Here is a 23,505-nt window from a genome sequence, read left to right as displayed (position 1 = left end):
GCTCGTATGTTTAAACAAGGCTATTAAACAAGATAATATGAACCATATTTTCTGATTTCGCTTGACGCTCGACACGCACCGAATTTGGAGAGGAGGGAATCATATAATGTAGGTTATTTAATATGCCTGCAAATATAGCTGCATCCATGCAGCGTTAGGTATCTTCGTCTTTTTTTTAACGACAGTGTGCTATGTAAGGCCAGCATGTGAAATTATTCAGAGTTTATAGTATATTCCACAATTGAAAACAATGAGGGGAAAAAGACAACTCTCGTTCTTCCGCTATTTTGTACACTGACATCTAAAGCTCAACCACCGCACAAGCGCACTGTAAAACAAAAATGCCCTGGAAGCACTCGAGCAACATCCGGCGGAAATACTTTATTTTTAACGAGCCATGGCTTTTTAATTTTTTTGGTTTTAAGCGGGAATACAAAGGCATGCGTCAGGCGTACGATAGTTTTTAAGACAAAGGAAATGACGTTACAAAGAGGATCCGAGTCTTTCCGTAGGAATCCGAAACTTTCCTAGAGAGGCAGCCTTTCCCGGAGGGCTTCTGTGATGATTCGTGGGAGGGGAGTAGACAGCGGGGAAAGCCAGTCGCTTTTCGAAAGGCATTCCGGAGATAGCCGAGAGTTTCCGTTCACATCCGAAGCAGCCACCGGAAGTTGCCGAACTCCCAGAGAAGGCGCTGTTGCGGCCTACTGCGTGAGGAGGACCTGGGCTGGAAAGCGCCACCACCGTGCAACCGTAGCTAGGCCGGATCGAGGGACGTCCTCCTCCTTAGCCATGTCGGACTTCGACGAGTTTGAGCGGCAGCTAAATGAAAACAAACAGGGTAAGCCAGCGTGGTTGGGGGGCAAGCTCGGGTTCAACGGCAGACGGAGAAAAAAAAAGAAGTACGAGGTATAGCGGCGGCGGCTCTCCCCTTTTCACCGCTGCCCGTTCCGTTCTTCCCACATGGCTGGTTTTCGGCGCGGCCCATCGGCTGGCCCCGTTTAAGAGAAGGGTTGGGTATCCTCGTGCGCCCGGCCGCCACCTCTTCTTTAACTATCCCCCCTCCCTCCGCCTAATTTGGCGCGAGGTGGTTCGCGGGGGGGGGGAAGCGAGGCCGCGCGCTCCCCGGGACCGTTGGCGGCGTACGTTTAAAAAGGAGAACGGGGAGGAGGAGGAGGAGGAGGAGAAGGAAAGGTGTGCAGGGGGGAAGCCCACAGTTTTTCGGGAGTGGGGGGGGAGGGTATCCAGAGTTGGACAACGCACGTGGAGCGCCCCTTCCTGGAGCTTAGCGGGTAGTCAAGGCCGGCGCTTGGGAAGGGCGGAAGAAAGGCGATCCGCGGAGCGTGCGGGGTTAGCTGCAAATTGGGCAACATCTGCTCGGCCTCTTTCCTGGGGCGCCATGGTGGAAGAGGGAAGCGAGTGGTGGCCTGGCTTCCTAGGTCCGCGGGCAGCTGCTTCTCTGCGCTACTATGGCCATGTGGCCTGGGGGCTCAACTGTACAATAGAATAAAAATTAGAATAGAATAGAATAACAGAGTTGGAAGGGACCTTGGCGGTCTTCTAGTTCAATCCCCTGCTTAGACAGGAAACCCTACACCACTTCAGACAAATGGCTGTTCAATCTCTTCTTAAAAACTTACAGTGTTGGGGCATTCACAACTTTTGGAGGCAAGTTGTTCCACTGATTAATTGTTCTAATTGTCAGGAAATTCCTCCTCAGTTCTTAGTTGCTTCTTAGTTGATTAGTTTCCACCCATTGCTTCTTGTCCTTAGGTGCTTTGGAGAATAGCTTAACTCCCTCTTTGTGGAAACCACTGCTATCATGTCTCCTCTAGTCCTTTTCATCAGACTAGACATACTCAGTTCCAGCAACCGTTCTTCAGATGTTTTATCCTCCAGTCCCCTAATCATCTTTGTTGCTCTTCTATGCACTCTTTCTAGAGTCTCCACATCTTTTTTACATCGTGGTGACCAAAACTGAATGCAGGATCCCAGAGGGATCCCAGAATTGGAAGGGACCTTGGAGGTCTTCTAGTCCAACCCCCTGCTGAAGCAGAAGCTGTACCATTTCAGACAAAAGGGTTGCCCAATCTCTTCTTCCAATTCTCCACTTTCATATGAAGAATATTAACATTAAAACAAAAATGGATCCTATCTCTGGATTGTAAGTTGAGAACTAGCAGCATTACTAGGCCTACATTCGAGTGTGTGGGACTGCATCTACCGTGGCACAACTGTTCTTTTGCACCAGGGATAAACTGGATAGTTCACATCACCTTGGGGCTGTCCTACTACAATTTGAACAACTGGTTTCCTTAGCCACAGCTTATAAATTCCAACCTGACTTGATTTATACAACATGCCATAAATGCAGTTCTGAGGGGATTTCAGATGGGGGAGGGTGCCTTCTCCGAGTTGGAGATGCCAGAGGTTTAAACAAGAAATATTGTACACTACAGATAGTTCTCAACCAATGACCACAATTGAGCCCCAAATTTCCATTAAGGCAGTTATTAAATGAGTTTTGCCTCATTTAATGACCCTTTTTGCCACAGTTGTATCACTGAAGTTGCAATCATGAAGTGATTTGGCTTTCCCTGTTGACTTTGCTTGTCGGAAGATGGCTGGGAAGGTTACAAATGGTGATTGCATTACCCCAGGACAATGCAAAGGTCATTGACTAGCTTAATCCAAATATTTTGATTGATACAAGGAAAGCCTATTGTAAGATATTATAAAGTGTTTTCTGAAAGAAAGATATACATGTCGTATACAAGTAGGCTTTGACTTATGGCCATTCTAATCAATGCCATTGAAAATTGATCATATGTCATTTTTTCAGTGGCACTGAAACTTGGAATGGTCACTAAATGAATGGTTGTAAGTTGAAACTATTTGTATACAATATGTGTATGCTTCTTTCAGACAACATTTCATAATATCTTAGCAGTATCAATCAAAATATTTGGATTAGGCTACAGTACTGATTTTACTCCCTATTGACAATACCTATTTCCACTTGGTGGGAATCACAGTAATTCAGACTCCTAAGCCAAATTTGTTATCATGCACTGCCTGTTTGCTAGGATTGAATCAAAAGATATGCTGTAGCTCTAAGTGCAAATTATTCATGTTCTACTGTTCCACAGTATAATTCAGAGCTGCCTCCCTTCTCTCCAGAATGGATTTCCTTTGAAATAAACCAGTGCTGCCCTTTCTGAAAATACAAACATCCATGGGTTTTTTAGAATTTACTCCATTTCTTTTTAAACGGGTCTATGTTGGATATCTTGAATATACCAAATGGAAGATATCTGGGTTCTTGTTTAAGCTTTCTTGGTAGGCATAAGAATGTTTAGTACTGTAGGTCTAATGATAACACTGGACCTACTGGTAGTTTGGATTATATGACTTAATATATAGAAATAGAAGAGAAGTCATATTGTTCTTTAAAAACGATGTTATAAATCCTTAGTTAAAATTGAAGCTTCCCTATTTTCACTTCCATTAGGTGTTTCTGGTTTGCATGAATGTTTTTAACATAGAAATTTCTGTACTGTATGGTAACCCTGTTACCAATGAATCTTAAAACAGTCTCATTGGCCACACAAATAGCATTTTGTTCTTGTTCTAAAACATTGTTTGTGTCCAGCACAGCTGCATCAGTCTCCAAAATTTGAGTTCTTTGTTTAAAGATCTATTGTTTTATAGCTAATTCTATTCCATATTATTCCTATTATGGGTCTCGTAGTAGTTCCAAACTATTGGAATGCAGTGTTAGTTTTGTCAAAATAAAATCCTGCATTCTTGTAATTATAGTTGTTGCTGTATTTTAGAAGCATACATCATATCATTTGATGCATTTTTCCTCATGTTTTATTTTGTTTTTTAATGTAGTGTTCATATTTAGAAGTTTCAAAAATCTGCAGAATTATTAGGTCTCCTAAATTTTCCTTGGTGTTTTTTAAAATAGAAAACAAAAGACTACTTGGTTTTAATTTTTAAAGAAATTAATCAAATTGTTGACACCATATTTTATTTAGGTTATCTCATTTTTTGCTTCTTGGGAATATGTGTCTCAAGGTTTTTATCAAGGGTTTCCAAATTAGACTATAGAAACATTCTGCTTGCTAGATTTGGAGATAAAACGTTAAGATAGTTGTGTGCAGTTTTACCTTTGAGAAATTCTAAAACAAATGTCTCTATTTCTCCCTTTTGATCTATTTGTTGTTGCCATTTCCCAGGGGCAATTAAGCAATTCCAGATGGTTATCCAACAGACATGATCCAATCATGGTATCAGTTTCTTCTTGGCAATGTTTATTTTCTTAAATGTTCTCCTTTGAAAGCCAAAAAAACATCAGCTCACTCTTTTAGGGAAATGAAATGGTTTGCGGCAAAAAGAGATATGTTCTCTGTTCTGAAGCAACAACTGGATAGCTCACTGTGTTCTATCCTGTTGCCTTTAGAACGGGATAAAGAGAATCGTCATCGTAAACGCAGCCACAGTCGTTCACGGAGTCGTGACAGGAAACGTCGCAGTCGTAGCCGTGAGAGGCGCAACAGGGATCAGCGCAGTGTTTCACGAGATCGCAGGAGGCGCAGGTATGGATCCTCAACAAGATATTTTTATACTGAGTAGAGAATCTTAGGCAAAACCTCAGACACATAGAATCTTTTGCCATTTAGAATTATGCAGAATAGTGATTTATCTGAAAACTAAATTTCCTGGGGAAAACTACTCAAACAATAAAATTAAAAGTGAGAAAAAGGATTCAGAAGAAAAGATAATAATTATAAAAAGAAAAAAAAGTTAAGAGAATGGGATAAAAGGAGAAAATTAATAAGAAGTGGAATTTTTGGGAGACCAAGAGCAAATGGTTAAAGAGGAGAAAGGGAAATAAGGTACATATTAGTAGATTAAAGGGAATTGTATTAATATTATTAATGGTGGATAGTTAATTAAGATGTAAGAGAATTATAACAACATTATTAATGGTGGATAATTAATTAAGTTTTTTATGTTAAAATTGAATTTGATGTATGTTGCTTACAGCAAAACAGACCAACAGATGAAATGTGAAATGGCAATTTGGTTTAACTTTAAGACAATTTTAATTAAGAGATGAAGATGAAATGTTAAAGAGTGGAATGGAGAATTTGAAAAACATATTTAGCGATGGAGTTGATGTTATTGTAAGAGATTAGAAATTAAGGGAGATTAGAGATATTTATGTATTAAGAAAAGTTTAAGATAAAAATATGGAAAGAGAATAATTGGCTAAAATTGGAAAGAATGATGCAAAATGGATTGTGTATATGAGATGATGAACAAGAAAAGATTTAGACAACACTTTGTTAATAAATACGTTAAAAACTTTGCAATAAAATTTTTTTTAAAAAATCTTGAACCTGATGAGATTTGATCTGCCAAATTGCAAGCAGCCAACAGGCAGCAAAATTAGCCTGCAGTACTGCATTCTAACCACTGTACCACTGTGGTTTGATTATTAATAACATACTTTTCCTTACTGATTAATGTCTTTAGTGATGAATACACATGACCTAGGTATTTGTGCTTGGGCACTTTTTAAACCCAGTTAGAAATACAATATGCCACAATAATAAATGAATAAAGTTCTTTCTGGAATTTTTTTTCTTAGCAATAGTACTTAGACTTATGTACCACTTTACAGTGCTTTACAGCCCTATCTAAGTGGTTTACATAGTCAGCATATTGCCCCCAATATGGATCCACATTTTACCCACCTTGGAAGGATGGAAGGCTGAGTCAACTTTGAGCCGGGGAGATTTGAACTGCCAAATTGCAGACACCTGGCAGTCAGCAGAAGTAGCCTGCAGTACTGCACTCTAGCCATTGCGCCACCGTGGTTTAGACTGCTCATTTGCCTACCTAGGTTGCACCTCTGCTCGTGGATGCAAGATTGACAGTTATTAAATTAATATTTGTGATTAAATATCTGTGAATGTTTTTCTGCTTTAAATAGGAAAGGACAAAAAACAATTTTGTTTTTGTTTTTCAGATCTCCTCTGAGCCTGTCAGGTCCTCTAACGTGAGTATTGCCAGTTCTTCCTGGTGCTGGCAGGGGCAACTAAAAGCCATAGGAGGCTTCACTAAAAAAAAACCCTCTAAAATTAAGGGAAGCAATGCAGGAATCAGAATTCATTGTAGGGATTATTGTATTATAAACATTGACCTTGGATATTAAGATATATCCCAACGGGAATAAACATAGACTTCAGTAGGAATTCATTTTAATTTTAAGACTGCAGTAAATTAAATATGTTTTTTTTTCTTTCTTCCAACTAACCTTTTACTCTTGCACCCTACTACAGCCGATCTCCTCGGCATGAGAAGAAGAAGAAAATCCGCAAGTATTGGGATGTCCCTCCTCCAGGTTTTGAGCACATTACACCCATGCAGTATAAAGCCATGCAGGGTAGGCTCTTCTTTGTTTAGGTCATCTTGATTCACTCAGTTTTACAACAGGGCTAGGCAACTTGAATAATTTTAAAAAATCTCCTAAAGTGAGCAGTTGTGATCTCTCTGTCCTTTCCATGGCAGTTTGAACCATGAGCAGGTCAGTAATAGAGAGTATAAATGGGCCTACTCACCAGTTGGTTCATTGCACATGCACCTGGGCCTCCCCTTGTGTCTCATCTATGTTGCCTCAAAACATGTCTCACCAGTCTCTGTAAGGCTTGCTGTTGAGTTAACATCCATGGATTTGACTATCAATATATTGTAACTTTTATTGGTGGGTAAAGATTTTCCATCTCACATTCTTTTTACTAGTCTTTGGATTTTTGTGTCTTGAGTCACAATAATTATAGTTATGGCCCTTCCATCATATTACAAACCATACATAAAAATACCATAATGAGAATTTAAAATGGGGTAATAATTTATTACATTGAAAAGCTGCTGGCTATCAGCAACTCTGTATGGTTTGTAAATTGTTAAAAAGATTTTAAAACTAGAAATACTGAAACAGTATAAAACAGAAGAAAGAGATGGTAAACAAAATAAATCTGGATGGGAAAAAGGGAAAGGACATCAGTTGTCCTTGGCTGGGTGAACGATCATGTCTAATAGATCATTTCTGAAATGTACCTATGTGCCACAAGAGTGCATAAGAGCTAAAATGGTATGTCAAACCGTAAACTATTAAATGTCAGTTGAAGGCATATCTGCTACCTCTGCAAGTCATAGCCATAACATTGTTTGTGATTTAAGAATAAGCACATTTTTAACCACTACTTCTGTAATTTTATTAATCACAGAGTATGGCTTAGAGGTGGTTCTGTGGTTTATGTGACAAAACATTTAGGTTTTACTAATCCTAGACGAAATCCATATTTAATTTTGGCTGCTGTTTTTTCAGCAGCAGAGCTGTGTAATGTTAATCTTAAACCACACACTGGCAGTTTTGTAGCTATGTTGCTTAGAAGGAAGAGGCAGTGAGCATGAGTGAACAAGTTTGATATAATGGTTAAGGTGCTGGTCTGGAAATAGGAAATTCTTTGAGTTTTTAGTCCTACCTAAGGCATGAAAGCTGGCTGGGTGATTTTGGATCATTCACTCTCATCCCAACTCACCTCACAGAGTTGTTGGGAAAATAGGAGGAAGAAATATTTTTGGACTATAAGACGCACCAAGATTTTGAAGAGGTGAATTTTAAAAAACGTTTTTGCCATCCACAGCCCCCAGGAGCACTCTGCAGGCCTCCCAAACCCTTTGCATGCCTTGTTAGTTGCGATAAACAGAGCCATTTTTTGCTTGTTCTTCCCCTCACCAGTCACCAGGAGCATTGTACAGGCCTCACAAAGCCTCTGTGTCTCCATTTTTGCGAAAAATGGGATGTGTGTATTGGGGTTTCAGGTGGCCAAAAATGCTATATTCAGTGTATAAGACGCACCCAGATTTTCACCCTTTTTGGTGGGGGGGGGGGAAAGGTTATACTCTGAAAAATATGGTATGTTGGCTGCCTTCAGTTTCTTATAAAGATATAAAGATAAAAATCAAGTAAATAAATAAACACATGGTTTTAAAGGCAGAAATGCTGCTAAAATGGCTCAGCCTAGGAGTTCCCCAATTTGACCTTATAACATCCATGTTGTGATCAGAAAGTTCTGTTTCAACTTGGGAACGTTTTTCCTATATCTGGTTCATTTTGGGCTGATGGGTTACTGTGCATAATAGAAAAAGATAGCTGTGATCTTTGCTGATGAATAGCTAGTTATTCTTTACTGATGAAATAACAAAATTAACACTTACCTTTTTTGAAAAGTATTTGGATTGCTAGTTCTCTTCTTCACCATTCCATATACGTTTTAATAACACCTTAATTCTCATTGTTGCTACAGATTGTTTAAGGCTCTTCAAAATGTTCTTACTCCAGGATAAGCTATTCTGAATGTCTATTTTAAGCCACTTCTGTAACACAAAATGGGCTGTTTGGGATTGGCATGTTTCATAATGGAATATTTTGCATATCCTGAATCCTGTGTATTTATATCAAGACTTTCCCAATATATAATGTTTTTATCAGGAGAATCAGAGCTGATAACTTTCAGTATACTTTTTTTTTTCATTTCTAGCTGCGGGACAAATTCCAGCTACAGCCCTACTACCAACCATGACTCCAGATGGGCTGGCAGTAACCCCTACACCTGTGCCTGTAGTCGGCAGTCAAATGACGCGACAAGCTCGTCGTCTCTATGTTGGCAATATCCCTTTTGGAATCACTGAGGTACTTGTTAGCTCATTCTGTTACCTCTGCTCAGCCTTGAAACTTTTGGCTGCAAAAGTGCTCAATTTCAGTGACACTACCAGAAAAACATCCTGGTTTAATATTTGTTTCTTCTTTTTTATTTTTAAAGAGATGGGGTATGAATGGAAATGGGAATGCCTCACTATAGAGGAATTCCACCACTTCCAGTCTTATTTTGCCATTTTTGGATCAAAACTACATATTTGACATTTTGCCGTTGAATTTGAGGATTGCAAAGGGAATACTGGAAGTTTAAGTTGGGAGAGCCAACTGAACCTCGTTAAATGCAGCCATGCTCAAACTTATTATGACTTGGCATCTTAATGATTTGTATTTCAGTTACAAACTTTTGGAGTACCGTCTGTGGTGCTTTTCATTGATGATTCGCATGAAATGAATTTTTGCTTTCCCTGAACTGGTAGCTTCTAGATATACTGATGGGGATTGTGCCCTAGACTGAAATGATATTCTAAATATTCCTATCACATCATGTCTTTTTCCCACACATTTTAGTGTTTGTCTTTAAAAAGAAAAATGTTTGATTTGGGGTTACTGCTTTCCATATTTTTGAAGTTGGGTGCATAGAGACATATCCATCCTTAGAACTAGGGCCAAAATTGGTTAAATGTTTTCTTGAAGCTGTGCTGAATATACAGAAAAAGCAGCTCAACTTTTTCTCTATGTGATCCAGATAAGGGGATGCTGTTTTTAAAGATCATTTCTTGCTTTTTATTATGAGCCAAAGTGACTACATTGAGTCAGTGAGTTGCTCAGTTTAATATAGTATCTCTTCTCAGGGCATCTTCTAAATTTGTCTTCTTGATATTTATATTTGATCAACATTGTTGGCCTGAAGCATTGAATTCTGATTTAGACATTCAGAAATGGGAATGGGCGTTATTATTTCATTTCATTAAATTTGTTATCACTGCTACTCCACTAGACCCTGGGCAGCATATTTATTTGCAGTCCTGACTGCAGGTCAGTGGTGCTTATATCTAATAGAGAGAGATGTATTAAAACCTAAATGACCAGAGAAATAAATATGGTTGCTTGTTATTTAATTATCCCTACCAAAAAGAAAAAAAAGACCAAAGAGTTTTCCATTTCTCTTTAAGTGAATATTGTATGGGACTGCAATCCTCATAGCTTCACAGTTTGCTACCATCATAGCAGGCAAGTAGGAAATGTTGTTTTGTAATCTATTTGTGGTCCAGGCTGTCATTCCAGCTTGTATCATACATCTATTCTTTGCATCTCTTTCCATGATTTCAATAGGAAGCAATGATGGATTTCTTCAATGCCCAGATGCGCCTTGGTGGCCTTACTCAGGCTCCCGGTAATCCTGTCTTGGCTGTGCAAATTAACCAGGATAAGAACTTCGCTTTTCTGGAGGTGAGTTTATAAGTGACTCAGGACAGATTTAAAACACCACTGATTTACTCGCATGATTATGATTCTGGAGAAATCAAAGGAAATGCATAAAATTATTTCTTTCATGTAGACTTATTAAATGTTCAAAATATAACATAGTTGTAACTCATGTTCGTGAGTTCTAAAGCTTGGCTTTGTATGAGGCTCTATAAGAGTTATATGAACCACAGTGGTGCAGTTGTTAGAGTGCAGTACTGCAGGCTACTTCTGCTGACTGCCAGCTGCCTGCAAATTGACAGTTCAACTCTCACCAAGCTAAGGTTGACTCAGCTTTCCATCCTTCCCCAGATTGTTGGGGGCAATATGCTGACTCTGTAAACTGCTAGAGAGGGCTGTAAAGCACTGTGAAGCGGTATTTAAGTCTGCTATTGCTATTATTCTCTTTTTGTTTGTTTTATTGTGGCCAGAATTGTGAGGTTGATGGTGTAAGGTTAATCCACCCTGCTACAGGTTAATACATTTAATTCAAAGGCTAAATTCAGTTTTTAGAAAAGATTTTCATAGAGTAATGTGATAGCAGGAGAGGAAACATTTATAATAGTAATTTATGCAAATACTGCAAAACCAGATGGAAAGATATTCATTCTTTTCCAATATATGAAATAGAAAACCCAGGAGATAGAGGGATTGAACTTTATTGGATACAGGACATTCTAGAAATAATAGTGCCTTACTTATTTGTTCAGTTGTCAAATTCTTTTAACAGCATTATTTTCTAGAATTTGGGACTAATTTGAGCACTCCAATTGTGCTGCAAACTTGTTTCATTTAATTATTCCAATTAAAGGCATCTCTTGCTGATGGTACTCTTTGCTGAATGTCTGCATTTAAAACATTGTACAAACAAGTAGTGGTTATGTGAAGCTTAAGTTCCATCTGACTGAGTTTCTTGAGCTTCTTTGACATCTAACTTCATTTTTTTGTATTTTATTTACTCTAAATGCTTCATGGATAAATGCATAAATCTCCACTTCAGCTTAGGCCATGTTTCCTTGGGTGTACAAAATAATAGCTTCCTTGTTCTAAGTATTCTAGAATCTAGAAGTTTATTGGTGAAAATTTCATTCCTTGTAAATTTTGCAAGATATATACATTGAACTGTGAAGAGTCTACTGTTTTCCTAATTGGACACTGATCATCTGACCTCATATAAGCCTAGAATTTAATTAGAGATGCCTATTTTGCTTCTTGATCCTGAGTAGTAGCCATATATTCTTTATACTATAAGGTTTATACTACTAGCCATATATTCTATAAGAGACAATGACACTGGTTTTCCCCATTCCCCCTCTAACCCCTCCCTTTTCTCTGCTCCAGTTCCGTTCTGTGGATGAAACAACACAGGCCATGGCTTTTGATGGGATCATTTTCCAGGGACAGTCACTGAAAATCAGACGCCCCCATGATTATCAACCACTTCCTGGCATGTCTGAAAACCCATCAGTTTATGTGCCAGGTGGGTTTATCAGACTTTTGGTGAATTAAAAGTGATGATTATATAATATACAAAGAGAGGAAAATTTAGCATGTTGTATGCAGCATATGGATAATTTCATGTGTTTTCCTGCCATGTCGACCCGCTTCCTTCTTTTAGGTGTCGTTTCCACAGTGGTCCCAGATTCTGCTCATAAACTGTTCATTGGGGGTCTGCCAAACTATCTTAATGATGATCAGGTCAGTCTTGGAATATGACACGATTCAGGATAACGTGGGCAAGCGTTTCATTCTCCATTCTTAATTTTTAACCAGCTGTGACATGTTTCGTACTCACTGTAATTCTTTGATAAAGCCAGTTAATAGCCAGTTTGATCCAGCATTTTATGGGAAATATTTCTGAGGTATTTACTAATTTTTATAACCTTACGAAAGCCAGATAAGTCTTTAAAGACTACTTTAATTCTTCATAATACCATGCTACTATGAAGATTTGGTGATTAATTGGTATGATGACAATCGTTGACATTGATTCTTCCTTCTCCACCAGGTCAAGGAGTTGCTCACTTCCTTTGGGCCACTGAAGGCTTTCAACCTGGTGAAGGACAGTGCCACTGGCCTGTCAAAAGGTTATGCCTTCTGTGAATACGTGGACATCAATGTCACAGACCAGGTAAGGCCAGCCTCCCTTGTTCATCCTCTTTTCATTTTTGCTCTGCAGCGGCCCGCCGATCTTCCCGTGGGATGAGGGGGGTTCTTTGTCCTTTGAGCAGGTGGGGTGTTTTTTTCTCTCCTCCTCCCCTTTAGGGGGTGCCAGCTTTTCTCTCCTTTACAGCACAGCTGCTGACTTAGCGGCAGACACCATCGAGTTAGTGTTCTGATCACTTCTGCTTTTTGTTCCCCCCAAAAAAACAACAACTCTCCCCGAATGTTAGTCGGAGAAGGCTTCGGCCTTTTTGCGAAGACCCTGGCCGCCGTGCCCGACCGAGAGCCGGTAAGAAGCCCTCCCCTCACCAGTCAGGGAAGAGCCGGGTCCGTAGTGCATTTCACCCATTTCCCTACCCCCAGTAAATTCTCTGTTCTGCACCCCTAATAACTATGTTTCCTTTCTCCCGCTGAGCTTTGTGTTACAGCGGGGGAAGGAGGAACAGGCCCGTAACCAGCAGACATGCTTGCTAACTCCAATGGGAGTTGTAAAATGCAAGTATTGACATTTATAGTTTAACAATAAAACAAAGGAAAAGCACCTCAGATTCCCCTTGGCTTGTTGGAGAGGGGGGACCTGTGGTGGAGAGGAAACACCCCACAATTCCCAGTAAGGTTCAGAGCGTGTCGGTGGTAACTTTGCATGCAGAGCATAAGCTCTTGTTTTTGGGTTGATCTCCATCAGGGTTATGCATGTGTTTCTTTGTAATTGAGTGCCATTGTTAGTATATATGGATACATGTTTTTTTTAAATATATCCTCCCCCACACCTGCTTTTTGTCCCATGCAGTCTTTCTTCCCACATGCTACTTGGGAAGTGTGTGTTTTCCCATGCTCTCCCTTCCCCTCTATTGGTCTCTCTGCATCAAGGAGAAAGCTATGAGTTTTTAGCAAAAGCTAAAATCTTGGATGAGATCCAAAACCAGACTGTAAATCTGAGAACGATGGATATTTACCTCTCTAACCTCCTAGACCACCAATCTCCAAAATGGTTTCATAGATTAAGAAGACAACAATATTATAAAAAGAGTAACAGTAGCCCCAAGAAAGCATACATAAGACATTTTCTGTGTTATTCCCAGGCCAAAGGGGCCTGTCAATATCCTAACCTGGGAAAAGAGCCAAGATTTTAGAGTTCACTTGAAGGTGGGTCAGGTGAAAGCTGTATGAATCTCTGGGGGATCCTGTTCTAAAGGGTAGGTTCAGTAACTGAAAGTTCATTTCCTGCAAGATAACATTGCTTGAACAGTGGAACCCAAAGCAAGCCAAATCTGAATAGTAGATGCTGTAAGAGATGGATGGCCTCTCGGATACAACCTATGCCTTGTGGAGATTTATGGTTAATAACTAGCATCTTGAATTGTACCAGGGAATTTACTGATAATCAGTCCAGCTCATAAAGCAAAGGGATTTGTTACAGGGGCATAATGTTTGCCCATTGTGGCTTGTCACTGCAAAGTGGACCAATTGTAGTTTCTGATTAATCATTAAGCGCAGCCTCGTATAGTGCAGATTGTAACAATCTGTTCACTAGATAGTCAAGGTGTGCATGACTGTGAGGAGAGCCTCATGATTCGGAAACGGGTGCCTCCTAACCAAAACTTGTGCAAACACCTTCCTGCTTACAGTGGCTACCTGCTCCTTGAACAGGAATTGCAAGTCCAGGAAGACTGGATATTGTGCACCAATCCACAAAGGGATAGTTTGATCCCATCCAGAATCAAAAATCCCTGGAACTGGGAGAGTCCAAATATTGACAGCTACTCTCGATAGGATTGAATTTGACATGTTCCTCCCCAGAGCCTCCAGACACCAGAATAACCTAGCTTGCTTTATTGAGCTGCACAACTGAATATCATCCATGTATTAATACAGGGTTCCCAACCTTTTCTATACCCCACACCCCTAGAACACTTCTGATATATTCTCAAACCCATTACAAAAATAAATAATTATATGCATATAATTTGCATATAATTATGCATATACACTAATTTTGAAACTTCTTAACCCAGGTTTTCCCATCCCCTGGAATATCATCTCACACCCCAGGTTGGGAACCCCTGTATTAATACTGGAGGAGTGAAAGTATTCAGCCCAGTGATATCCCACAAATTGCAGGCTTTGAAAAGGCTAACGATTTTCTGATTTTTTAAAAATTTAAATTTTATATTACATATATAATATTTTATATTATATTAGGAAGCAGTACAGCTTGCTTGAACTTCAGGTAATTTACTTTTGGTTAGATATTAAAATAAATGCCATAATTGGAAAAATAATTCTACAGAGACATTGGGCCCACGAAAGCCATAGATAAACATATGGATCATTCTAAGGTTGCCCTCAAATTGCTATTTGTAATGCAATAAAAAGACATTATTGATTACATGGAAAACATTTTCTAATGAAATTTCATTTACATTAAATCAAATGCTACCAATAATCCCAATTTGACTCTTGCTTCAAGAAATCATCTGAAGGAGCAAGTATCTGAGAAACTCTATTAAATAAAGTTTATTTTAGCTAACCTAATAGAGAACGTGATAGAGAGATACTTGATACTTCAGGAGAATTAGACTTTTTATAAACTCCACAGATTTTTAAATGTATAGCTCAAGTTACAACTTTCATTTTGCCCATACAGTTTTAAGAAGTGTTTATTGAGTTGTCTCCTTGGATGAGATTTTAAATGAAGTCTTCTACATTAATTGGAAACTGCCGCATCAACCCATTCCCTTCTGCTGTTGATATAGCTTCTAATTTATATATGCTTTACAAATTAGATGCTAACAGATGTTATGTGCGCCAAGAAGACCTAAATGCAGATAAAATATTGAGACAATGCTATACTTAGTATTTTTGGGGAAAAGGGACAATCCTGGTCAAGTGCCATTAAAGGAAAGAAGAGTGGGATTATGTCATCTGAATAAATGAAAATTACTTTCTAACTAGACAAGTATATAATTGTAACATTGGTATATAACCATTTTTAAAACTGTCCTCTCCCCCCATCTTGATTCTGTGTCTTATACTCTTACTTTCTCTAAAAAAAATTATCTCAGAAAATTAGATGCTGAAAATTTATGCCCATGTGTATATTTTGAAGTTACACAGTTATGAATGCAAGTTCTAGATCATAACTTGAATTATTTTGGCCAAGTTGTAGTTTCATACATATTTTGCTCCATCCCTGGCTGAACCAGCCCTTCATCCACTGGATTCTTCTGTGCAGAAAAGGATTAGTAAATTTGCTTGCCCGCTTTTTATTTAATTGATAACTTAACTCTGTTTCTATATTGTAGCTGGGAAATTATTTGGCCTCATAATCTTGCTTCTAAAATTGGTCTGTGTGGAAACCAAATTCTCAATATTGTAAAACATGATATTAAATTCTTTATTGGGGCTGAACTGGTAAAATGTAAACTCCCAAAGCATGACAACTTCAAATCAGTGGAATTCTCATTCTGAAAAATATGTGGTCTCATCTGCATCCTTTTAGAATTTTCTGTCTTTGTTGGCAACATTTGGCTGAGGCTGAAATCTCACCTTTGCTCTTCTCCTTCATGCAGACAGTCTTGTTGACTCATCTTAATCCCTTCCAACAAGATCTATTTTTTAAAAACATGATGATTTTGAGGCCCGGCAGGTAAATAACTAAATGTGGTATTAAATCCAAGAGCAGGGCAGTTCAGGTAGGAATCTGGTGGGGAGGGGGCATAAAAGAAGCTACTTTTTGTGTATGAATGTGTGGATGTTTTAGAGCCTGGGGCAGAGGGGTGTATGGTTGGTGGCCTCAGAGGCTCAAGTTTTGAAGTGTCTGGATTCACTTTTGTTTTGCCCTCGCAGGCCATCGCGGGGTTGAACGGCATGCAGCTGGGTGACAAGAAGCTTTTGGTGCAGAGAGCCAGCGTGGGAGCCAAGAATGCTACTCTGGTAAGGAAGGAAAGGGATTGGGATGAGGGAGAAATGGTACCAAGGAAAAACCTTTCCAGGGTGTATTTTTCAGGTTTGGTTTCTGAAAGTTAGAAGATTGATCTTGTTAATACTATCAAATGCTAAGGGTTGCAGGCATAAGGGAACTACTCATGTCTTGCCTTGCTTAACGAGAGAGAAGCAATTTCAGGCCAAACAAGGTTCCCAAGTCTTTTAGGTTATCTTGGAAATATGTGTGCATGAAGTAAGGGAAATTCTTCAAATTTGGAACAGCTGTGACTGTTTCATGTCACCTTTGGCTTGGCAATATCAAAACATCTTTACTGGCTCTGGGTTTCAGACGAAACAGAATCCAAATGAGATAGACAAGGCTGGTGTGTGCTGCCTTCTTTCTCTCCTCCTCTACCCAGAAGCTCCCAGTGCAGCTGTCCTGGCTTGACTATCCCCATTGTCTTTCCAGCACTTTCACTCCCTCCCTTCAGCTGCTACCACCAATTTCTAATTGAGTATTCCAGGAAGCTTCATGATATTCTAAAAGACTTTTGTTCAGATGGTGAACGGCCTTTTTAGTTTTTATAAAGGTCTCTAGTACATAGACTTTATTTTCTGTATGTCTGTACATGAGAGTTGTAATAATAAAATATTTGCATGACATTTATTTCTGAATCTAATTCTTATTTTTATATTAAACCTATTTAGCTGGATATGCACATTGACCCAGGATAATTTGAAACCTAAAATGAAACAATACCTGCAGAAATAAATAGTGTCTTTATAAAGATATAGGTGCTGGCATGATCAGCTGATGCATTGAAGCCATATATTAGAAGAATAGGGCATCATGCTGATTTCTGGTGAACTAAAAAAGCAGTTTCCAAAGTAACCAATATCTATCCGAAGAATTACAGTATATATCCAAAAGTTACTACATTTTTGAGAATCAGAAATTATTATTTCTGCTTTGCTTATTTCTACCAGTCATAAGAAACCATAAACTGGTTATTTGGTTGACAGAGAAGTAACACTTTCCAGAGTTTCAGATTTTGAGATTTGGTTTTAAAATAGTATTAATAGTAGCTGTTTGGTATATTTGAGATTGAAGAAACAGATACTCTGAATTCTTCCAGAAATTAAAATCAAAGCTTGTAAAGAAACAAATACAGGATTTTGGTGCATGTTTGGAAATGACAGTTTAAATGGTTGTGTCACTGAATTCTTCTGTCTGTGGCTTTCTCTCTCTTCTCTTGCTGCCCATCCCCCCAGAGTACAATAAACCAGACCCCAGTGACCCTACAGGTACCGGGTCTCATGAGTTCACAAGTACAGATGGGTGGTCATCCAACTGAGGTGCTGTGCCTCATGAATATGGTATTACCTGAGGAACTCCTGGATGATGAGGAATATGAAGAGATTGTTGAGGATGTCCGTGATGAGTGTAGCAAGTATGGTGTTGTCAAATCCATTGAAATCCCCCGGCCTGTTGATGGAGTCGAGGTTCCTGGCTGTGGAAAGGTACTTAATGGTTGTAGGGTTGGCGGGATAGCTATTGTTCTCTTAACATAGAATGCCTCTGTTCTTATTTGGCTCCATGAGCTCTAAAGTATACATGGGACAGAGAAGGGTTCAATCAGATGGCTCTGCTCTAAAGCACAAACCTATCTACTATGGAATGAAAAAATTGAATCATGGGAATCCAAATCAGGATTTCATGAAAAGTGTGGCTTAGTGTCCAAGAATGGTTTTATGTTTTTTGCCTTTGCAGAACCTTCTGGTATCCCATTTCTATAAAGTAAATTGAAAAGGCAGTAGAGGTTTTGTTAAGTAAGCCATTTGGTTGCAGACTGGGTATCAAAAATGGTTTTTATTTTGAAAAAGACAACTGGAATGATTTTTTGAGGAAAAATAAGACGTTTCGCTTCCTATCCTGGAAGCTTCATCAGTTATATTGGATCGTCACAGACATTTGCACACTGGGTATTCCCTGGTGATCTTACATGCATGTTTAGTTGTTAAGGATTGGCTAAGTGTTGCTTGTTTTAAATCAGCCAGCGTAAAACTGGGTAGCTTTAAGATTAGTAAGGTTGTGATCAGTTCATAAAGGCAGCTAGCTACAAATTTAGTATGGTAAGAACATTAGACTGGATGCATGGAAGAAACATGAGAATCAGATTACAATAAAAGTACAGTTGCTACAATTTATTTTCCTAGTCAAATCCTTATATGTATGATCTGGCCCAGAGTTGAATCCCTTAATTGTCAATTTTTAAAAATGTACCACTAATTGTTTTCTCTTTTGTCCCCTCACTCTTCTTGTAGATATTTGTGGAGTTCACATCTGTCTTTGACTGTCAGAAGGCCATGCAAGGCCTCACTGGACGAAAGTTTGCAAACCGGGTCGTTGTGACCAAGTACTGCGATCCTGACTCCTATCATCGCCGAGACTTCTGGTAGCCCAGCCCTTGAACCATCCTTGAAGGGTTTTTGTGGAGGCAGGGGCAACTCGCTGGCTGGAGAGGCTCCTTTAGCAGCATAGCCTGTTTATATTTTATGGCCAAAATCTGTATTTCCCCCCCTCCCTTTCCATTTGTCCCAGTTCCTTCCTTTTCTAAACCTACCATCAGCCCACCCACCCATGCACCCCACTGGTTTCCCAATGATGGTTACTCTGTAGTAGAAATGTTGTCTCTTATCCCATATTTCCCCTCCTTTCTCTGTGATGTTTCAGATTTTTTGCTAAAAGGAGTTTTGCTGTCAAAAGAGTGGGCCTGTTTTTTGTTGTATTTTCCTTTCTTCTACGCTGTGTGTATGGACAACTATTTCTCTAGTGTTGTCTCTCATAATTAAACATTTTTTTTCCAATTCCCTGGTGTCATTGGGGCAACTTCCTCAATTTTAAATCTCTGATTGTAAACTAAGATGTCTGTAGAGAGTCTCAGTCATCCAGGTCATGGTTGTCCTGAAAGTGCTTTTTCAGGCAGCAACTGGACTTTCTTGGTTTTTTTTTTTTAAGGCGTTTCCATTCTCATCCAAGAAGCTTCTTCAGTTCTCTCCGGATGATGGGGAATGGAAGGATTTATAGTCCTTGCAGACAGCTGGTCATTTACATCCTTTTGCTTCAACAACCCTCTAAAACTATGCAAATGAACAGCTGTCTGCAAGGAATATAAATCCTTCCATTCCCCACCATTCTGCTGGAGCTGAAGAAGGTTCTTGGATGAGAAGCCAAACATCTTCAAAAGCAAAAACAAAGTCCAGTTGCCTCCTGAAAAAGCACCTTTGGGATAAATTAAGATGATTTAATATGCTTTTCAAAGGGAAATTTATCAACAAAGATGCTAACAATATCAAAACCTATCATTAATGTACGGTAATCCTTACTTAATGATGGTTATAGGAATCAGAATTTGTCACTAAATGCAATGTCACATGACTAACACTTAGTTCTGGCACGTTTGTTAGTTGGCATTAAATGCAACATCAGGTGATCACCATTTGCAACTTCCTGCTGAGTTCTCCATTGAGTTTGTCAAAAGCTGGCAGTGAAAATTGCAAATGGCAATCATGTTACCATACAATGTTGCATTGTCATAATTACAAGATAGGCATCAAGCACCTGGATCATGATCACATGATTGTGGGGATGCTCTGAGGGTTGCAATTATGAGAACCAGTTGTAAGTATCATGTGTAACTGGTTGCTGAACAAATGATCATTAAAGGAGAACTACCTGTACAAGTGTAATGCTGGTTGAATTTTAAGAATAGAAGATGGAAGTTATTATTTTTAATTAGGCTATCTACCATCTTTGAGTTCTGCCAGAAGAATTCTGCACACTGCTTCTGTAATGTAGAAATTGACAAATCTGTGACTACACATTTCTCAGATGCTGTTTTTGTGGGACTATGTTTGGATGCAAATAGTTTGTATTCCTTAGGTCAGTGCAATGTTGTATTTGTAGAAGTTGTTGCACAAGCGTTCCATTGGTTTAAAGTACAGGAGACTGAGCTCTTGGTAACCTTGAGCTGAATGAAATGCCAGTACATGGTACTCTGGATCTATAAACTTCCCAAAAATCATTTTCATTCAACTCCTTTCCACAAAACTATTTCTTCCCCTTAAGAGGTACAGGTGCATAGTTAAGACTGGTAAATTCATGCTGACAACTTTATCCTGAGGAATTGCTGAATAAGCCTTCCAACATTTCTATGGCAATACTTCACTGCCTAATATAATGGTGGCCCATATCAATGACTAGCAATAGAAATAATGAAATTAACATGATCTCTTACACAATCTGTTCAAGCTGCAAGGATTAAAACTATTTGCTGCAGAATTTGTAGTTATTACTGAATTCTGATTTATTTAGCAACATGGCCACTGTAGTTTATGTAAAGGCTTTTTAAAAACTGTTGCCTCAGCTAAAAAAAATTGAGCTTAGAGCTTTTTCACAAACCTTAAACAGGATAGTAAATTAAAGATTATAATGCTCAATGGAGTTTAGTAATGTGTTGGAATGTGTACAACTGCAGCATGACCCTTGAAAATTCCCAACAGGGACTGATGCAAACATTTGCAATTACTCTGCCTCCAAAATACCAAAGCTTACATATGAAGTAACTAATATTAATAACTAATTAAAAACTTAGTTGACCTTTCTCAGTATTTGCAATTTTTTAAATTAATGAATGCTGAATTTAGTCAGCCTGATGATATGTGTGCTCATATTGATATTACATATTAAATTCACCTTAACAGGGAATTTCATGTTGCTATGATTATTTGAAAGTGCCTTTATTGAGTTTTGTTTTGCTTTGTTTCTGTGAACATAGAAGTGGGAAAACAGGAAAACAGCTTCTTCCATAGCTTAATTTTATACTCTAACATCTGGTATTACTATAAGGCGAGCTACTTAGTTCTGTTACTGGATAGGCTTTATATAATCATATAAATTTATTTTCTAACATGTATTACAAGTAGATCCACAAACAGTATATTGTAGGCCAGTGATGGCTAACTTTTTTGTCGTCGTGTGCCAAAAGCATGTGCCCACACCCATAATGCAATGCCCAATTTTGGGCTTGGAAAGCCGCCTACACCAACCTGGAAGCCAAAATTGGGTATGGGGGCATCATGTGAGGCCGCAAAATGCAATGCGATCACCCTGTCCCTGTATATGCGCCCCGCCCCTCACATACGCAACAGAGACCCAAAGACTGGCTGGTGGGAGGTGCGTGTACATGCGTGGTAGAGTGGGCTGTGGTGAGGGCTGGCATGCCCACAGAGGGCTCTGCATGATACCTGTGGCACGCGTGCCATAGGTTTGCCATCACGGTTGTAGGTAATTGCTTAAAACTAGGAGTAGATTAATATAGACAGATACTCTTATTACAATTTTAAGGAGAAAACACAAGGTTTTTTTTAATATAACAGTTTCAAATAGGAAAGCTAGGCAAATTGATCATCTGAGAATTATAGGTGGGCAAATATATTTCTTACTGCAGAGTAACAAAGTAATGGGAAATGCTTACCTATTAAGGTCTATGACTGCTAAAGTAGAGCACATAAAGGCTATAAATCTTTAAAGCAATGGAATTTTAACATGCATTTTCTTGTCTTATGTTTTTCTTAAATATATTTTACAGCATTTTTATAAAAATTATGCTTTTAAGAAATTCAGAATAGGAAAAACGTCTCTTCCCAAATGTTATCCTTACAGGAACAGCAATGTGAAATAGAATTAAGAGAAAAATCTAATCTTCTGGACTAATGTTAATCACCATGCCTAACAGATAGGTAGCCAGGATTAAAGCTGCAGTTGCTATAACCTAAATAGAACAAAATTTATACTGGCTTTTTAAAAGGTCAGTGACTTTAAGAAATCCTAGGGACAAATAAGTCTCTCTCTTCCACAAACATATGAAATGTAACTAGCTATGATTTGGAATTTCTATCCAAGGGAAGCTTTATCTCGGCAGGTTTTCACAACACGCCTCCCTTAGATGAATGATGTTGACATTCATCTCCCTGACATCAGTATCTATCCCTTTTCATTGAATGGGTTCAATTTATTGTGGGTTTTTGTTACTTGTTAGGATTGTACCTTCAGTTTGGCTGCAATGGGAGGAGATGACTAATAATTTTTATTTGCTTTAGATTTCTCAGAAAATTAGTATTTTTAGATAGGGCCCTGAGCTTTTAACAAAATATCTAAAGCAGAAAATTCCATTGTATTATTTTCTATGTATATATGCTTACAAGATCCTTTATAATCACTCCAGCTATACCATTCTTTTGTATGTGCCTAGTTTGTAGAATTACATACACAGCAGGAAAACTTTTCTATTCAACCAGTATTCTCCGGCTCCAATAAACATATTTGTAGTCAATCAGACTATTGGATTTTGGGGGAGGGGGGGAAGTATATGCTACTACTTAACATGCCAAATGGGGTGATTTTTATGGGTTGGGTACAAACTAATGTTAACAATAAACTAAGTTTTCTTTACATTTAATGGAAAATTTGCTGAATCTGTAAGATAAAAATAAAAGAGATTCAGAGTTATGATTTGGAGTAGTCTCTTGCCTTTATCAAAATATTGCATTTATAGGTACAGGCAGAAGATGGGACTCAAGAGATTGTTATTTTCTTCATGGATCCAGTCCAAACTTACCTTTATATTAATATGCAGGAAAATGCTAGTGCTGTTCCTTTAAAATTTAGAAGGTGATTTGGGATTGGTTACTGCTCATCACAGGCTGCATTTCTGATTGGTGTTCCCCTGGGGTGGGGCTCACCATTTGAGCGAGTAGGTACCAATGTTAATAAATTGGAGTTTGGGAAGAAGTGCAGAGTAACCACAGGAACAACTACGACTCTTACTGGAGCGGCCCCTCATTGCAAGTAGCTATGTTTTCTGACTTCTTGCAAATTTACACAATGCCATTTCGGTTGGCAGGGTTTGCCGTGGAGGAAACTTATTGAAATTAATGTTTTAATGTTGGGCTATTGTTTCTTAGTAAAGGTTTTGCTATTTCAGAGATTTTTGGGTGGTGGTGGTTAAAAATAGGGATTTTTTGCCACCTAACCAGAATGCATACATAGGAAGAAATGAAAAGTAAGATTTTTATGTGCAATTAAACGTAAAACGTTTAATTTTTTTAAAAAAAATCTATATTACCAGATTCGACCGTTTGTATTTTCTTCC

General features: G+C 38.6%; 2 protein-coding genes and 1 long non-coding RNA gene across 3 annotated transcripts in view; 2 read left to right on the top strand and 1 right to left on the bottom strand.

Moving 5' to 3' along the window:
• Positions 1 to 361: 361 nt before the first annotated feature.
• Positions 362 to 1,463, bottom strand: LOC106550181 (uncharacterized). The gene is made up of 2 exons (XR_001313639.2): positions 1,261 to 1,463; positions 362 to 819 (listed from the first exon to the last, which is right to left on the bottom strand). It is a non-coding gene; the product is annotated as an uncharacterized LOC106550181 (long non-coding RNA).
• U2AF2 (U2 small nuclear RNA auxiliary factor 2) lies at positions 562 to 19,159 on the top strand. The gene is made up of 12 exons (XM_087713954.1): positions 562 to 838; positions 4,466 to 4,601; positions 6,041 to 6,070; positions 6,354 to 6,457; positions 8,619 to 8,770; positions 10,070 to 10,186; positions 11,543 to 11,681; positions 11,820 to 11,899; positions 12,210 to 12,332; positions 16,214 to 16,300; positions 17,564 to 17,812; positions 18,617 to 19,159. Exons 1-12 carry the CDS (start codon positions 562 to 564, stop codon positions 18,749 to 18,751), a joined length of 1,629 nt encoding a protein of 542 aa, XP_087570080.1. The 3' UTR covers positions 18,752 to 19,159.
• A 4,018-nt stretch (positions 19,160 to 23,177) lies between these two features.
• The window catches only part of EPN1 (epsin 1), a 52,241-nt gene continuing 51,913 nt past the window's right edge, over positions 23,178 to 23,505 (top strand). Inside the window, exon 1 of the mRNA XM_087713943.1 lies at positions 23,178 to 23,201. The gene's annotated coding sequence lies outside the window, so the exon portion shown is untranslated. The remainder of the gene's footprint in view (positions 23,202 to 23,505) is intronic.

Source organism: Thamnophis sirtalis, unplaced genomic scaffold (genome assembly GCF_051295495.1).
Source record: "Thamnophis sirtalis isolate CommonGarterSnake01/CBP01778 unplaced genomic scaffold, rThaSir2_p1.2 scaffold_4, whole genome shotgun sequence".
Classification (NCBI taxonomy): Eukaryota; Metazoa; Chordata; class Lepidosauria; order Squamata; family Natricidae; genus Thamnophis; species Thamnophis sirtalis.
This window is presented reverse-complemented; position numbering and strand designations above follow the sequence as displayed.

What these genes read in the sequence shown, in the direction of transcription:
- U2AF2 (XM_087713954.1), top strand. Translation starts at nt 562, where the DNA reads ATGATTCGTGGGAGGGGAGTAGACAGCGGGGAAAGCCAGTCGCTTTTC. An exon ending in CGAGATCGCAGGAGGCGCAG is followed by an intron (nt 4,602 to 6,040) that starts GTATGGATCCTC and finishes TTTGTTTTTCAG; the next exon opens with ATCTCCTCTGAGCCTGTCAG. An exon ending in TCCCTTTTGGAATCACTGAG is followed by an intron (nt 8,771 to 10,069) that starts GTACTTGTTAGC and finishes TGATTTCAATAG; the next exon opens with GAAGCAATGATGGATTTCTT.